At 27.0% G+C, this 19,613-nt stretch overlaps 1 protein-coding gene and 1 long non-coding RNA gene across 3 annotated transcripts in view; one reads left to right on the forward strand and one right to left on the reverse strand.

Annotated features, from left to right (window-relative positions):
* LOC127289588 (uncharacterized) overlaps positions 1-19,613 on the reverse strand; it is a 73,745-nt gene that overhangs the window by 41,458 nt on the left and 12,674 nt on the right. The gene's annotated exons all lie outside the window — the stretch shown is intronic.
* LOC127289579 (muscarinic acetylcholine receptor gar-2) overlaps positions 1-19,613 on the forward strand; it is a 62,604-nt gene that overhangs the window by 34,893 nt on the left and 8,098 nt on the right. For both annotated transcript variants that reach the window (XM_051317576.1, XM_051317577.1), the window contains 2 exons: positions 18,630-18,826; positions 19,437-19,613. In XM_051317576.1, coding sequence (XP_051173533.1) covers positions 18,630-18,826; positions 19,437-19,613 — 374 coding nt within the window. The remainder of the gene's footprint in view (positions 1-18,629; positions 18,827-19,436) is intronic.

Here is a 19,613-nt window from a genome sequence, read left to right on the forward strand (position 1 = left end):
TAGGATGTGTTTTAGGACTAGTTTAAGATCAATTTTAGGATTAAATTTAGCATTTTCTCCAAGACTGGTTGGAGGACCCAATGCAGGATGTGTGTTAGGACTAAATTCAGGATCAAATTGATGACGATTTTTGGGACTAGTTATAGGATTAATTTTAGGATCAAATTGAGGATTTTTTTAAAGACTCGTTTAAAGACCCAATGTAGGATGTGTTTTAGGACCAAATTTAGCTTCAAATGTAGGATGTGTTTTAGGACTAGTTTTAGGTTCAATTTTAGGATGTGTTTTAGGACTAATTTTAGGATCAATTTTAGGATCAAATTTAGCATTTTCTCCAAGACTGGTTTGAGGACCCAATGTAGGATTTGTGTTCGGACTAAATTCAGGATCAAATTGAGGACGATTTTTGGGACTAGTTATAGGATTAATTTTAGGATTAAATTGAGGATTTTTTTAAAGACTCGTTTAAAGACCCAATGTAGGATGTGTTTTAGGACCAAATTTAGGTTCAAATGTAGGATGTGTTTTAGGACTAATATTAAGTTCAAATTTAGGACCCTATGTAGGATGTGTTAGGACTAAATTCAGGATCAAATTTAGGACGTTTTTTAGGACTTTTGTTAGGATCAATTTTAGGATCAAATTTAGGATTTGGTTCAAGACTAGTTTGAGAATCAAATGTAGGATGTGTTTTAGGACTAAATGTAGGTTTAATTTTAGGATGTGTTTTAAAAATAGTTTGAGGACCAAATGTAGAATGTTTTTTAGGACTAAATGTAGGATTAAATTTAGTATGATTTTTGGAACTAGTTTTAGGATCAATTTTAGGATTTGTTTCAAGACTAGTTTGAGTACGTAAGGTGTGTTTTTGTACTAGTTTAAGTACTAAATTTAAGTTTAAATTGAGGATGTGTTTTAGGATTAGTTTATGGACTAAAGTGAGGTTCAATTTTAGAATTTAACATTTGTTTTAGGATTACTTTTAAGGTTAAATTTTATATTAACTTAAGGATGTGTTTTAGGACCATCAATTTTATGGTCAAATTTAATTTTTTCCGTAGCATGCTGTTTCTAATTAAATATTTAGGAATATGCACATTATTAATTTTTTCTTTTACAGTGAAGGGGTGAAATAAAAAAATTGAATTTATTTTTATTTTAAACTTTAACAGCGTTTTATGTTGCACAACATTTTAATTATTTAATCTTTTTTTCATTACTTTTTCATACCAAAAAAAATTTAAGTTTGCTTTGGAGGATATTGGATTGATCCAACTCTCTTCCTATTAAATTTATATTATTTTTTAATTAGAAAACTTAAAATTTTGAAAAATAAAAGATAATATAATTTTCTGTTAATTTGAGTTTTCCAAAAGTTATTCTCTTGACAATTAAGCAGATAATCGTCGTACAAATAAAAAGGTATTTTTTATTAATTAATCTATTAAAAATTAATTTCTTAGTACTTTATTTGAAGTGAAATTTTTTTATTAAAAATATATAAAGAAATAATTTTTCCTCAATTTAAATTTATATAAACATATGAAAAGCTCTGTTAAATAACGCTATTCGGCACAATTAAAACGTTAAGGTAGAAGCCAGAATATTGTCAATTTTCATTAAATTGGTAATTTCTGTGTTAATTGTTTATTACTAATAGAATTATTAATATTTTTTAATTTTATGGCAAATACCAATTCACATATATTATTTACCAATTTACTGCAAATGTACGCATTTCGAAAGCTCTTAACCAATAACTTTTGAATTGTACCGTAGATCTTCAATACGTCGAGCTATGTAATATGAAGTGATCAATAGTTGAATATTTTGTTTCTGTATTTTGACAACAAGAAATTGACATCTATTGCCGTGAAAATACAACTTGAAAAGGAAAAGACAACAAAATGTTTTATTTAGTGCAGTGGCTTTTACAAAAATCAATTAGCATTGTAAAAGAAGAGGATATTGTCAAAAGACAAAATGATGTTGCGCAAATTTTATGGGACGAAAAAGTGTATAAAGCTAAAGTAATAGCGGTTAATGGTAAGTTACATTTTTCATAATTCTTGTTTATACTAAATTTTTACTCTTCATCAGAAACATTTTAGAGCAAATTGATTTATTATTTTATTGTTAATTTCTGATTTGTAAATTTTGAAAAAAATATCGGAATAAATATAATGTTATCTGAATTTTTATTTCAATTGAAATTTTACTGATGCTTCGTTAATTTATTATATTAACTAATTTCCACTTTTTTAAAGTTAATTTATTTTATTTATTTTTAGATGACAAGCAATGGCTTGAATCATTCGAGGTGAACGAAGCCGGGATAATTTTTGGACAAACGGTGCAAAATAGTAAATATCTTTAAAAATGTTTTCTTTTTTTAGTCAAACGCATCATTTCGTCAATCTAACTTTTCAATTTTTACCACAGCTGTAAAAGAAACACCAACGGATTTTAAAGAAACTCAAAACGACGCACAAGAATTTCCAACTATTATAAAGAAAAATGAAAATACTTTAAAAAAAGAAACTTGTTTGTCAGTTAGTGACGATAAAGTTGAAATTGTCACAGGATGTGGCATATTTGTAACAAAAATGGAGGAAATCAATTTGAAAAGTTTAAAACATAAACCGAAAAAAATGACAACCAAATTATTAACAATTATATTAGGAAAAGAAAAATTAAAGTTAATGTCATTATCGGGAAAAGGGGAACAAGAAGCATTTTCTTCTGATCTGTTGGAGGCTGTAGAAAGTAACCTTTTAAATTATAATTTTTTTAACAAAATATTAAACACTCGCTTCAAAAATTGCAATTAAAATTCTTTGAAAATTCAATTATTTCTAACATTTTCATTGAAACTATCATGAATTCAATAATCTTCAAAAATTTTCATTAAAATCCTTGAAAAATATTATAATTTAAAATTCTTAAACTAAAATTCTTTAAAAATTAAATTATTTTAAAAAACTAAAATTGAAATACTTTAAGATTCAATTATTTTTGAGAAATTTCTATTAAACTTTAATTAAAAATGTAAATTCATTAACAATTTCAGCAAAATTAAACGCTTTTCAATATTTTGAATTGAAATACTCTAAAAATTTCAATTAATGCAATTTTTTGAATATTCAAATAAAAATTAACTAAAATTATAATGGTTCTTAAGATAATATATTTTTAATATTTTCAGAATTCGTATTTGACAATTCTATGGAAGAAGAGAAATTAACAACAGCTGATTTCAAAAAATGTGTTACTAAATTTTGTAACAATTTAAGAAACAATTAATTTAATTCATTTTTATTTTTTAAATTTTATCTTAATTATACTGTCATTTAGCACAAAATTATTTTTACGAAACAAAATAAATTTAATTACTACTTTAATTCATATTAATAAAATGAAATTGTTTAACAGGTAAAAAACAAATAAATAAATTGTCGTTAAAAATTAAATAATTAATTCTTACTAGAAATAATACTTGTTTACCATATATTCTTTTAAATTTCAACGTCACCTTTGCTATTTTTTTCTGTAAATAAATATCATTCTTTCCCTTGAGGCCCTAAGGCGTAAAATTAATTTTTTTTAAACATTAATTAAAAATTGTTATAAACTTACAAACAATGATATCCAAACATTTATTTTTTTTATCGATTTTCCGTGGCTTATTGTTTATTTTCTTGAGTATTTTTTGAGAACGAAAATTATATTTTTTTCAATTCCACGAGGCGTGAAATTAATTTTTTAATATTTATAAAAATTTCGAAAAGCTTCCAAACAATGGATACCAATAATCTTTTTTTACTTTCATAATCCCATAGGCGTAAATTTTTTTTTTTAACATTTTTTGAATGTTGCCGAAAACTTTAGAACCGTGGGTACCAAAATTACATTTTTTCTATTCTCCGAGGCGTAACATTTATTTTTTGGAACTTTTTTTAAAAATTGCAAAAAACTTGCAAAGCATAATCATGAAAAATCACATTAATTCGATTTTCTGAAACGTAAACATTTTTTTAAAGTACCAGAAACTTGCAACCGTTTGATATAAATACTCTTCTCCTTTTGAATCTTCGAGGCGTAAAGTTTAATTTTTTTAAAACACTTTTTAAATGTTGACAAAAACTACACTAACATGGGCACCAAAATTCCATTTTTCTTTATTCTCCGAGGTGTAAAATAAATTTTTCTGATCATTTATAAAAATTCCTAAAAGTTTTCAAACGATGGACATAAAAAATTCTATTTTTTTCTAGTCCTTGAGGCGTAAAATTTAGATTTTGAAACATTTAGTAAAAATTGACAGAAACTTGGGTTGCATGAGGATGAAAAATCACTTCATTTCGATTATCTGAAACGTAAAACTTTTTATTTAAACCTTTTTTTAAATTACCAGAAACTTGCTACCAATTAATATAAATATTATTATTCTTTGCTTCTTCGAGGCGTAAAATTAATTTTTTAAATATATTTTATCAATGTTGCCAAAAACTTCAGAACTATGGGCACGAAAATTCAGTTTTTTTTATTTCTCTGGGCGAAATAATTTTTTGAAAATTTTTTGAATGTTGCCTACAATTTTTGAACCATGAGCACCAAAATTTCTTTTATTCCAGTTCCGGAATCGTAGAATTATTTTTTTGAAACATTTAATAAAAATTAACTAAAACTTGCGAAAAATAAGCATAAAAAATCACTTTATTTCAAATCTGTAAAACGTAAATTTCTTTTTAATATTTTTAAAAATATTTAGAAACTTTGCAACCGATTGCAATTGGTTGAATATCTTTAAATATTAATTTAAAAGAAATATACAAGTTTTATAAAAATGGGAAATTAGTTTATTACTATTGAATTAACGATTAAATAAAAAAAATTATATTAAAAAATTAATTTCTTTTCAAGAAAAATATAAATAATGTATTTTCTTTGAAATTTAGATATAATATAATTTATAAATTTCAATGTTTACAATTATTGAAAGTAAGAAAATTAAATATATTATGATTTTTTTTAAATTAATATAATAATATTAAATTAAATAATTAATTATAATTATTATAAGCGTTTAGATAAATTTAAGGTTATTTTGTGATTCATATAGTTTTAAAATGTTATTTATCTGCAATTAACTGCACACTTCTTTTTTGCGTCACTTGAAACATATAATTTTTCGAAAACATTTCACAATTTGAACATTCAGAATTACTTCTAAATAATTTGTCAATTTATAAAACTGTTAACTGAACACGTAACCGATCATAGCCACATTTTTCCAACGATGACTAGTGATGACATTCTTTATTATGACAGCTCTTTGAACAAGGATCACAGAGTTACAAGTCTTACCGAAAATATTCAATTTGTAGCAGCAACTTCAAGTGGAAGGCATTTGTACGTTTTACTGTACATTGCTGTAATGTATTGTTTATAGAACACTATTCATATACATAACTCATAAATTTAAATCGTTATTTAAATTTTTACACTGAAATTCTCTTAAGTAATAATTTTTTTTTTCCAGTGTATTATCAAATAAATATTTACTTGAACCAAATAATTTTTTCAAAACCAAATATAAATTACATAAACTATATTTAAACCAATAATTTCGATATTTGAAACAAATACAATTTAATTATTTCAAATAATAATTATTGAAAAAAAAAATTATTTACAAATTAATAATTTAATTAAGTCAAGTAATCGATTATTATTTGAATCAAATAAATTTTTTTTTTCACTGACAATATTTATCTGCAAAAAAAAAAAAAATGTCGAATCGGTTTTAATATTTTATGTTTGTCAATTTAATATAGTAAAAAAAATCCTTTTATAGAAATATTACTAGTAATATTTGAAAGCAAATCATAAAGTACCGGATTCATGGGAGATTTGTTTGAGAAGTGCGCTCATGGCTGGCAATAGATTTTCTGCTTTATGACAAGTATGGAAGCTTGCAACAGGCTCTCCGATATACATGGAGAAACTACTCAACGATATACATTAAACTTCATACAATCGACCGTCGCGCAATGCAATTTTACCTGAAAATGTGAACTTATCACAGTGTATGTGAGAGAGAACTAATATAAGCCGGATATTCCAAGTATTTCACTGCAAACCAAATCTATATATATATATGCAAAACGTCAATGTTTATATATATGTATATATGTACCAATATTATCTCTCCCTTGAGTAAATATGAGTCTAAATCTATTTCAGATTTTCATCTTAACTGACCAATACAAAATCCAAATTGGCCATGTGGGACCAGTTTTGTCGCAAAATCGTCATACAATTTTCGAAGGGGGAATATTTATCAATATTTTTTGAAAACAATTATCTTCCGATCCTTTCAAATAAAAGTGGTGATATTTCCGTAAATTATAACAAATTTTACTATTTATTCAGTTATTTTTTGATTAATAATTATTTTTCACTAATTGCTGAAACAAAAAATGGAGCCACGATTTTTTAGTGTACCTTTTCTATATAGTTTCAATATAGTTTAACTATCTAGAAACTGGACAGTATAACGCCTGATGTTTTAAATTAAGTAAATGTTGTATACAGTTACTACATAGTTAACTATCTAGAAACTAGATAACCATTAACTATTTTCCATTAAAAAACTAGATAGTTTCTGTCTAGAACACTTATTCTAAACCTATTCTAAATAATCTATAAATGTACTAGATAGTTTCCATATAGTTTTAGTATCTATAAACTAGATAGTAACACTATCCTGACGTTTTAAATAATGTAGTTGCAATAACCAGTTTCTATAGAGTTAACTTTCTAGGAACTAGATAGAAATTACCTTTTTTTCGTTGAAAAAATTAATAGATTCTTTCTAGAGAACTTATTTTGAACCTATTCTAAACAATCTACAGATGCACTATAGTTTCAAAATAGTTTAAGTATCTAGAAATTAGATAGTATATAAGTCCTGACCTTTTAAATAATGTAGATGTAGTACACAGTTTCTACATAGCCAACTATTTAGACACTAGATAGCGATTAACTGTTTTCCATTAAAAAACTAGATAGATTCTGTCTAAAAAAATTATTCTAAATCTATTCTAAATAATCTATAGATGTACTAGATAGTTTCCATATAGTTTTAGTATCTATAAACTAGATAGTAACACTGTCCTGACATTTTAAATAACGTAGTTGCAGTAACCAGTTTCCATAGAGTTAACTTTCTAGGAACTAGATAGAAATTACCTTTTTTTCGTTGAAAAACTTAATAGATTCTTTCTAGAGAACTTATTTTAAACCTATTCTAAACAATCGACAGATGCACTATAGTTTCAAAATAGTTTAAGTATCTAGAAATTAGATAGTATAAGTACTGACCTTTTAAATAATGTAGATGTAGTACACAGTTTCTACATAGTCAACTATTTAGACACTAGATAGCGATTAACTGTTTTCCATTAAAAACTAGATAGCTCCTGTCCAGAAAACTTATTCTAAACCTATTCTAAACAATCTATAGATGTACTAGATAGTTTCAAAATAGTTTAAGTATCTAGAAACTAGATAGTACAACTTTCCTGACCTTTCTGAATAATCTAAATACAAGACATAATTTCCATATAGTTAAAATATCAAGAAGCTTGTTAATCGTAGCGTTACATTTCTGGCTAGTTTCGGTATACTGAAACTATACATTGCCTACGTAGAAAATAGTAAAACTGCACTGTAACTAACGTTAAAAATTTCGAAACAGGTATTACGCCTCTTCCCGTGTAGAAATTGCCCTATCAGAGCCCTAGTAGGGAATGAAACGCTGAACAGGACCAAATCAGGGCGAGCAGAAAATGTGGGTTTCCTAACCAGGGCCACATCAGGCACGGCGTTTCATTCGCTAATAGGGCAATCTTATCCGCCCTCGATCTGGGGCCCTGGCAAAATTTCTAAAAAAGAAATCAATTTTTATAATTTAATTAAAATCATCATGTGAATTAGAACCATCATGTGTTCTTTTATCTGAATTGACAATATCATCATTAAATATTGTTTTGGAAATAATTTTTTTTACATATATCGGGAATAATTGAAGTTATTATAGAGGTGGAGGGAATTTTAGCCAATTGAAAATCAAGGTGTAAATTGTGTATTACTGATGAATGACGCAAAAGCATGTCTGGCATTAGTCGGTCATGTAACCATCAATCTCAACTATATAGAGCTGATAGATGCTCACATATGTATTGTATATATATATATATATATATATATATAGAATATATATCTAGAGCAAGTTTTCCCTATATTGATGTATACTGTATATAGTGTTCATATCAATTCCTGCTAATTGCATGTTCTCCAATAGCTCAGCTCTTTCGGTTGAAACATGGTGGCACGTGCGAGTGCGTGTCACATGACATTAACTCTGCGTAGCTCAATTTTCCACTTATACTTGTCAAAGCTCGAGGCACAGGTGCAACTTTATTAATTGATGTTTGCAATCATGTACATTACATATGCAATTTTGCTCCTCCGATGAATAATTATCTTTTTTTTTAAATTTACATTCTTATTAACTTTTTTGGCTTTTTTTTAGAAGTGATCAATAATTACCAACAATTTAGTTACCAATCAATAGTAATTTTGGTTTTTTTGTGTATATAACATAAAAAAAAAGAAGAAAAAAAGTTATTTTTAAAAAAATTTATTAAAATCAAGAATTGTTTTGTATACTTGTGTTTCATTCTCTGACCACTTGACACCTTCCCTACTGCTAGACATTCCTTGTTCTCTTGTCTCGCTAGAATTGCTATTCTTGTAATTAAGTTCCTGAAGATAATTGGTTCTTATACACAATTGTAGTAACTGAATTAATCCAATAATTAAACGGCAAAAAATTGTTTTTTTTTTTCCAACAATTATTTAGAATTAAAAATAAGCGCTGACTTTAAACCTATATTTTTGACCTTCTTTGAACCTATATTAGACCTACTTCGAACCTATATTAGACCTACTTCGAACCTATATTGGAACTACTATCTTTTTTTCACATCAAAGGAATAATTCTTCTGAATCAGTCGTGAAAAAAAAAGAGATTTTGTATAAATACAAATAATAATTAAACAATTATCACAATATTGCATTAAATAAATTTTAGACGAAATATAGGTACAAAGAACTGTAACTTAAAAAAAAAGTTGTTATTCATCTTGAGTTGAGAAAGAACAGAAACTTCTACAGTAATATGATTACTTGTCAGCTTCCACTGTAGCAATGAAGTTTTGTTACAACAAAAAAAGGAAGCAACTCTGTTGACACAATGTTAATTGAATCGATCAAAGATGCATTAATCGAACGACTTTTCCGCTCTGAAATTTAGTTTCATTTTTGCAAAATGAAAAACCCCAAAAAAAATGTATTTAGAATATTACAGTTTTTTGTAAACATTACAAAATTTTTTTAATATTTTTAGTAATCTTATTAGGAAAAAGTTTAATGGAAAATTTATTAGTTTGCACACAACTTTTTTTTGTATACTTTTTTCAACTCCAGAAAGTAAAGTGCCCTTACTTTGATAGAAGGTGACTGAAGAAGTCATTACAATTTATTTTTCATTACACAGCTAAACATGCTTAATAAAAATTATTTTAACAATAAAATTAATTTTTTTTTTATTCTTTGAATAAGAAAATATTAATTTAAGAGGAAAAAAAATATCCAGTTACACAGGGAAAAATGATTCTTTATAACTGAAAAAATATTAAATGTCTCTTCACTTCAAATGTATATACATATTTGAATATTTATATTTCAAACCATGATTAATAAAGCATGTGATAATTATCAAAGTACTTGCGCATTTCCAACAAAATGAGTTATAATTCAGTAAAGCAACTTTTTTACAACCATATATAGAAGAAGATTATAATAGCGTCAATAAAATGTATTTGTAATTTGATGAAAAAAAAAAAAAATTCCTTTAAATAAACGCATATTCATTTGAGTGCACAAAATATTTTAGTTCCAGTCTGAGGAATACACAGAACGTTCGTTTGATTCAAACGAATAAAATAACCAATATTTTCCATAATTAGTTATATAAATTCAAAGGAAAAAACATAAAATTTTTCTTTATTACTATATTTTTTATATTTAAATAATAAAAACTAATAAATATTAAAAAAAAAAATGATAAATAATAATTATTATTTATCTTTTTTTTTTTAATATTTATAATCACATGTTTGAAATATTAAAAAAAAACTTTTTTTTTAATATTAAATACAATTAAAGATTTTTAAGCAAAAGCAATTAATCTTTTATTTCCTCAATAGAAACTGGGCGTAAAATCTATAAAATATTGGAATAATGTCGAGATAGATACTTGTTGCCTCTTTTGAGTTCCCATATATGAACCTGAACGCGGTTTGCTGCAATTTTTCTCTTCTTTCCACGCTGTCTCTTGCATACACTCTACCTTTGTCTCTCATCATATCTACTCTTTCTCTCGGTTGCTCCATATGTCTCACATTTCTTCTCTTACCCTCCCTACCTCTTTTTCCGCCCGTATGATCGTGCTATTCCACCACGATGATCCTCTGCTCATTGAGGCTTGGGGATTCTATATATACAGAGAAAATGTATAGAATATCCACCAATACTCACAAAAAAAAAAAATTCCATATTTACACGTATACGCAAAGATTTTATTGACATATGTGCGTGTAAAAATAAACATCACTGTTTATTAAAAAAAAACAATCACTGTGAGAAATATACTTTAAGGGTATCAATTAAAAAAGTTGGAGATTATTTACTGTATACTCGAGAAATAAGAATTATTTTTGCCAGTAATACATTCAATTTTAAAAAACAAATACTACTTTGGCTGAGATTTTTTCAGTATATAAATGTCAGTAAATTTTTTTCATTGTGAAACCAGATAGTTTCTGTCTAGGAAACTTATTCTAGACCTATTCTAAATAATCTATAAATGTACTAAACGGTTTCAATACAGTTTCAGTATATAGAAACTAGATAATTAACTTTTTTTATTGAGAAATTGATTCTGTCTAGGAAAATTATTCTAAACCTATTCTAAATATTCTATATGTGTACTAAATAGTTTCCATATGGTTTAAATATCTATAAACTAGACAGTATGACTGTCCTGACAATTTAAATAATGTTAATGCAGTACAGTTTCTATATAGTTAACTATCCAGAAACTAGAGTCATTTCTTTCATTAAAAAACTATTTAATTTCTGTGTAGAAAACTTATTCTAAATAATCTATAAATACAGTAGACAGTTTATGTATAGTTAACTTTCTAGAAACTAGATAGTAGAACTGTCCTGCCCTTTCTAAATAATCTGGATAGTTTACACATAGTTGAAGCATCTAGAAACTAGATAGTATAACTGTCCTAACGTTTGAAATAATCTATATACAGTAAACAGTTTCTATTTAGTGAACTATCTACAAACTAAATAGTCATTAATTTCTTTTCGTTAAAAAACTAGATAGTTTCTCTGTAGGAAACTGATTCCAAACCTATTCTAAATAATCTATAGATGTACCACATAGTTTCAAAATAGTTTAAGAACCTAGAAAATAGACTATTAACTTTTTTTATTAAGAAACTGATTCTTTCAAGGAAAATTATTCTAAAACTATTCTAAATAATCTATAGTTGTACTAGATAGTTTCCATCTAGTTTTAATATCTATAAACTGGATAGTTACACTGTTCTGACGTTTTAAATAACGTAGTTGGGGTAGACAGTTTTTATCGAGTTAACTTTCTAGGAACTAGATGGAAATTACCTTTTTTCATTGAAAAACTTAATAGATTCTGTCCAGAAAACTTATTCTAAATCTATTCTAAATAATCTACAGACGCACTATAGTTTCAAAATAGTTTAAGTATCTAGAAATTAGATAGTATAAGTCCTGATCTTTTAAATAATGTAGATGTAGTACACAGTTTCTACATAGTCAACTATTTAGACACTGGATAGCGATTAACTGTTTTCCATTAAAAAACTAGATAGCTTCTGTCTAGAAAACTTATTCTAAACCTATTCTAAACAATCTATAGATGTACTAGATAGTTTCAAAATAGTTTAAGTATCTAGAAACTAGATAGTACAACTTTCCTGACCTGTCTGAATAATCTAAATACAAGACATAATTTCCATATAGTTTAAATATCCAGAAGCTTATTAATCGTAGCGTTACATTTCTGGCTAGTTTCGGTATACTGAAACTATACATTGCCTACGTAGAAAATAGTAAAACTGTACTGTAATTAACGTTAAAAATATCCAAACAGGTATTTTACGCCTCTTCCCGTGTAGAAATTGCCCTATCAGAGCCCTAGTAGGGAATGAAACGCTGAACAGGACCAAATCAGGGCGAGCAGAAAATGTGGGTTTCCTAACCAGGGCCACATCAGGCGCGCCTATTTCCTAATAGGGCAACCTTATCCGCCCCCGATCTGGACTCTGGCAAAATTTCTGCACGGGTTCTTAAAGCTTTTGAAAAGAAAATATTTACATATGCGGAATCATGTGACAGTCACATGTCCTTAAAAGTGTTTTCCCTTATAAAATTCTCTCTTCATTATAATAATGCCTAATAAAAATGTCTCTTTTTTTTTTGTTTTAGTTTGAACATAAATGAGTGTGCAATTAACATGTAAATTATATCCCTTGTTATATCGTTTCAATTGATAACAAGTTTCTGTTTTTAGACCACATTTATCCAAGGCTCTTTATTACAATAATGGAAAGCAATTTCTGTTATGATGTGAAGGGACATTAAGGATAACAATAGCACACAAAATGTACAGTTAAAATAGAAGCATATAAAGAAAGAATTGACCTCAATGACGCAATTTGTGCGTTAAAAAAAAAATTCTCCATATTTTCTGATAATTTACAAAGTTTTTGACGAGATGAATTTAAAATAAAAAAAAAAAGCTAACTGTCTATGTTGGACAGTTTAGCGATCAGAAAATTCAAAACACGGTTCAACAAATTGAACGAGTGAATTACAAATCATTAAACAAAATTGATAGTGTCTCTCTGTTTCTTCGATGCAGTTATAGGCTTTAAAATTTCGAAATACTGGGTTTTAAATTTATTTCACCTGCATTTTCCGTTCCATCTAGTTTTTCAACTGACGTATTCGAGAAACGGTTTAAATATTTTCTCTCTCTCTCTCTTCTCTCTGTGAAAGAAAATTGCAGTTCTTGCGCTCAATGAAATCGAAAATCTACACTTTACAATATTCCTTCACTCAATTCAGAATGCAGAAAAATGAATGAGATTTTTTTTTTTTTTTTTTTTTTTGTAAATCCATTCAAATTCCAATCAAAGAATCTCTTTATAAAACTTTCAATTTGTATTCGCGTTTCGTTTTTATCACATTTTAGTTTAATTCGATGCCGCACGTTCTTATATGTATGAAAAATATATCAATTTTGCAACTACTTTTGACGCAAATTTTGTGAAAGTAAAAATTAAAAATCAAAGTGCCCGTGTAGAAATTGCCCTACCAGGGCCCTAGTAGGGAATGAACACCTGATCAGGGCCAAATGTGGATTTTCTAATCAGGGCCACATCAGGCGCGCCTATTCTCTAATAGGGCAGACTGATCCGGCCCCGATCTGGGCCCTGGCAAAATTTCTTGCACGGGTGGCGTTTCTATTCTATCATAAAAGGTTTTTTTTTTTTTTTTTGGAAAATATGATTTAAATTAATCAATAAAAAAAAAATGATAAGCGTTTCTTTCAAATATTTCCATATTGGAAAAATGTGTATACGAGTTTAAAATGTCATTTTCATTTTTATCGCACGTAATAATGAAATCACATTTGAATATCAAGTGTGATATGAATGCCGACTTCTTTATATATTGACGAAAAAAGAACCCTATTTCCCCTCTCGGTATATACTTGTCCCGGGAGATATTTTTCCTTTTTTGGGAAAGTGTTACAAGTTACTTTGAAAAGGTTTCGTCCTGTTCCACTGTCGCGCGTGAAATACATAACCTATAGCTTGAGGCTGATATCCAGGTCGTCCTCTCGCCCCCATCATAGTCCCCTCACCCCCTTAGACTACGTCATTTCCTTAAACCAGTAGATATCCTTAGGCACATCTGTGGACGAATATTCGAGTATATGGAGGGACAAAATGCATATATATATATATATATTGTGGAAGGAAGCCTGATAAAGTAGTTTCAAATTTTCAACAAAAGTTGTTAAAAAAAATTTTTATAGGGAAATATTTTTTCAATCGTAAAAGAAACTTGGCAAAAAAAAAATTTTAATTGATCAATTCTTTTGCAATAAGAGAAATTAATTTTTTATTAAAGTCCTAAAAAAAAAAGTTTATCTCAAAATTGAAATTCAGTTTTGGATTTGGCACAATTTTTTTTAACCATAAAGCTTTCAAATCTTAGAAAATTTATTTCTCAAAGAGAAAGAAATATATTTCAAAATCTATAAAAATAAATAGAAAACTCGATTGTTTGATTTATTTTCGAGTCAATATTTTTTGATATTCTATATAAAATAGATTGAACGTGAAATTGGCACAAGAAGCACTTCCTGTGTCTCTAGTTTTGTATTTTCCCTACCGATGTTTATTCAACTCGCTATACATCTATATATATATAGCGAGATAGAAGTTTTCAGTATTTCTGCCATTCATTAAAGTAAATGAAACTGGAATGCAAAGAACTCTTACAGTTCTAGAAATTTATGAGAAACTAAAAGGTACCACTTTATCACCATTTGGTAAAAATAGGAAAAGGAAATTAGTTTGGTTAGATAGATATATATATATATAGTATACAAAATATAGTTTGGAAAAAGAAAACTTGTAAAATCAATTGAAAAGTTTTCTTTAAAAAACTTTCAGTGAAAACTTTATATATAGGAGTTTGGAAAAAATTTTCGTGAATATATTACTATTGCCAATGAAAAAGACATATTTGGAAATAGAAAAAAAAAATTGAAAAGCCCCAAAAATCAATTTTTATTTGACACTTTATTATGTAATTATTGACAAATTAAGAAATCAATATATGACAAAGGATTTAATTATATGTTGAACAATAAAACTGAAATTACTTACGGACATTTAAATTAAATGCATATCTAATTTTGAACCTAATAGTATTAAATTGCTAAGCTCCGAAGACGATGAGAAAACGACGATAATTCAATCTAAATAGAAAATGGGTTATATATACCTAATATTGCAACTTTACTCTTACAAATGAAATAAAATTATCTACTTTCAGAAAAAATAATTTAATTCTAAAAAAAATTGAACGCATAAACTGTTAGTTATAAACGAATCACGATTAATTTAAAAAAAAAAGTCTATTTTTAATTTTTTGAAAAATATAAATAAAAAATCACGAATTTTTTTTTTTGTCGAAACGAATTTATTTTTTTTTTCCAGAAAACTTCCAATATTTTAGTTTATATATTTTTTTTTAATTTTTTAGAAATTACTTTTATTTTTGATAATAAAACTATATGACTTCTGTACAGAATGTCTGTGAGAGGAAAGAAAACCTTTTATGCCCAGAAGGGAATTGCAGAAACACGTTTAATAACTGACTTTGAAATATACCTAAGGGCACTCGATACAATTTTTTTTATATTTGATACAAGAAAATAAAAATTTTGAAAGGTGATTAAGATTTTAGAAAATATATTCTAAAATATAAATAGAAAATATTTTTGTAATTTAAAATTTATTTTTTCCTAATTTTAACATTTGGAGCAGATCTGATTTTCAAATTATGAATTATCCCAATAGGGAAATATTTGCAAAATTAACTTAATTCTCTCTCTAAAGAAAAGTAAATATTTTCTCCCAAAAATAACAATTATTTCTCCTTTTATAAATATTTAAAAAAAAAAAAATTTTTTCTGATCCTCTATATTCCTTTATTGAAAGAACAACACTTAAAATAGATGATTCAGTGGATCAACTCGGAGTTGATTAGTAAATAATGTAACGTCAATGCATGAGTATAGAATAATATTTTCTATTTTCCATGTAGTAGGTTTATTTGCGCTGATGTTTGACCCAGTTCACATGAATGAGATGCATAAATATCGATTTGTTAGTCTTGTTTTTTTCGCGAACCTCAATATTCCAACTGAGAAATATCCCAGTCTTTGACGAATAGCGTGTAATATATATATAATATATATATATATACAAACAGAAGAACTGATTTGCAAAGCCAGACACCAAGTTTACATGGAAAATATACCTTGCATTACGCGACAAGGTGGATCACAGACTCGTATTTACCCTCGAGAACGATGAAACAATAGTCTCCTTTCTCTCTATTCTTTATTCGTATCGCTTCCTCACACGTCAACGTATCTTATATATTCTATTGTGATAACGTCAAAATGATTTCAATCGATTTGCAAGACTTGCGAAATTAAAGTAGGTGCTTCTATTCTCATCTAATTCAATAAAAGGTGTGGCAAAATCAACGATGATGTAAAACTTAGTTTTTACATTAAGTTAATGAAACATCTTTCTTGACAAGAGATTTTTTTTTTCGACAGCACAGAAATTTAAGCCCACAATCTTTTTTTTTTCTATTTAAAGTAAGAAAAATACACAAATATTTTCTGAGTAAATTAAATTTTCTGCCTAAAGAAAGGAAAATAATTTATTAGAAAATTATTTTTGCAATAGATTGATTAGGTTCTCAATTTGTGTCCGACGAATCCGGGTTCGATCCCATACATCTTCAATGATTTTTATTTTTATTCGTATAATATTGTTAAAAAACAAATTTCAAATTATATTAGCATTAAAAATAAAAATTCAATCAAAGGATTCGTATTTAACTTTAAACTTGTAAAATTTTCGTTCAATTATTTTTCCATGTTTGAGTATATATTTATCGACTGTAGGAGATAAATTTTTTTTTTTTTTTTTTTTAATAGAAATTTAAAAATCCGAAGATCTCACATTGTGAGATAAACAGAACTATATAACAGTGAACAAAGTCACAACGAAAATCATTTTTTTTTTTTTCTTTTTAATCAGATCTCAAAACATCGAAATTCGTTTAAAAAGCGGAAATCGATTTTCAACACAATGCCATCAGCACCTTTTCATATCAAAAAGTAAAATGATCAAACTGATCTAGGAATTAATTCACCTTTTAATAACCTACTGTAAAAGTACCTTTTAAGAAATAAACTATTTTTAATTATTTCAATTTTTTAATAAAAAATTTTCCTACAAATGCAGTTATCTATACCTATAAAGAGAAAACATTTTTTTAATTCAAAACCAAATAATATCAAAAGAAACAATGGTTTTATTTAAAAAAAAAAAAAAAAAAAAAAAGTGTTTTCTCATTTTTGAAAGAATTTTTTTCAAAAACAATGTGATGAATCTCCTATATTACAATCAGCATTTCAATTTCAAAAGCATGATTACCTATTAAATGTTTCATTAAATTGAAATTGTTATCGAATTTTAAAAAAAAGAGCCCTGTGTCACAATGTCGTGTATACAATAATCGTTTAACAATAGCCAGTAAATCTGAATTATTTCGAAGTGAAATTGTGGTAGCGCGCAATGTAGACGTGATCGACAGACTAAATTATTCAAAAAGCGGCTTTTCCCTCTTTAAAGCTTGAGCTTTTCGCCATCCCAGCCTGACTATATGATGGGGGCCGTGACTCGAGAGGAAGGGATGTGGGTTCCATTCATACTTATTTCAGGCTCATTGTAACCCTCAATGTATTCAGCTTTTGCCTTGCATCTCACGTTGCCACTGTGTATAGAACAAAAATGGACATATTTTTTTTCCACTGAAGAGACTCAAAAACTATCATGGAAAACAACATTTTATTAAATTAAAAAAAAAATAGTTTTTTTTTTTAAATTTTAAATTAAATTTTAATGAAAAAAAAATGATTCATTTTTAGAAAATTAAGATTAATGAGGTTTGTTTGACTCTCAATATCTTTGACCTATTTTTTAAATTATCTTTGGCCAAATTTTAAGGGGCTTTAAGATTACCCGTGTGTAGAAATTGCCTCATTAGAGCCCTAGTAAGGAATGAAACGCTGATCAGGGCAAAATTAGGGCGAAAATGTATTTCCTAATCGGGGCCCCATCAGGCGGGCCTACACTGAAAAAAAAAATTTATTTCATTCAAATACTCGATTACTTGAGTATTATCAAATAAATATTTACTTGAACTAAATAATTTTTATTTGAACTAAATAAATTGTATTTGAATCAATAATTTTTTTATTTGAAACAAATAATATTTAATTGACTCAAATAATAATTATTTGATACAAATAAATATTTATTTGATAATAGTCAAGTAATCGAGTATTTGAATCAAATAAATTTTTTTTTTTCAGTGTATTCTCTAATAGGGCAGCCTGATCCGGCCCCAATCAGGGCCTTGGCAAAGTTTCTGCAATTTTTAAGATTATGCTTTTCCCTCGATCTTTTTGGGGTTTTTTCCCCTTTTTTTTTGATATTGACTAATAAAAATTCGAATCGAAAGAATTGTCAATTTTATAAAAATAACATTATTTTCAGGAAGCTAAAAAAACACCGCGAGATGCTTTGCCGATATGTCTTGACGGCGGAATGTACTCAACTGAATGGAAGTTGGAGTGGACTTGATAACCCTTCTTGGAATAGTGCAGAATACCCTGATCTATTTCAGGATTGGTACTTGACAAATGGAACTAACTTTACGCTTTATGAAAATTCCACTACACTTGCTGACGAAGGTTAGTCATTTTTTTTTTTTTTTTTTTTTTTTAACATAATCCACTTAATAAAAATATTTTAACTAAAGGAGAAAATTTCATTAATTATCTCAAGAATATCTCAAGAATTCAATTTTAAAATTTATATTATTTTTCAATCAATGAAGTTTTAATTAATGTTAGGTACAATAGATTCAAAATACTTTTACAATCTGTTAAAAAAAATATACAAATTTATTTTTTCTCTTTGTTTTGTACACTTTGACAATTATAAAGAAAAATAGAAATTTTAATTCTGGAAAAGTTTAATGCAGTTCAATTTAAAACTTTCAAATCCAATGTGTAGTCATGATTGAACGATAAATTCAAGATTGCGTTACGTAATTGTGCTTTAACTTTGAAAACTGTAGAAGTAAAGTACAAGGCATAAGTCTTAATTTCAGAAGTTTTTTAAAAGAAAGTTTTAACACGTCAGGATATTAGTCTGTAGTTTTATAATATCCATCTAACGTTGACAATTTTCTTTTACTTTTCGTGTTTATATAAAGAAAAATTGAGATCAAGTCAAAATATTTTTTAAATTTAAAAATCATCAGTTGAACGAACTTTTATTTGTTTTTTGTTGAAACAGTTCTGCCACCTTTTGAGCTATGGCAAACGATCCTGATTGCCATTTGTCTAGCGATCTGTATAGTTTTGACCATAGGAGGCAATATTCTCGTACTGTTGGCATTCATTGTGGACAGAACCATTAGACAGCCGAGCAACTACTTTATTGCATCTTTAGCTGCAACCGACATGCTTATTG

This window comes from Leptopilina boulardi, unplaced genomic scaffold (genome assembly GCF_019393585.1).
Source record: "Leptopilina boulardi isolate dan_hultmark-lab unplaced genomic scaffold, ZJU_Lbou_2.1 LbouV2_48, whole genome shotgun sequence".
Lineage (NCBI taxonomy): Eukaryota > Metazoa > Arthropoda > Insecta > Hymenoptera > Figitidae > Leptopilina > Leptopilina boulardi.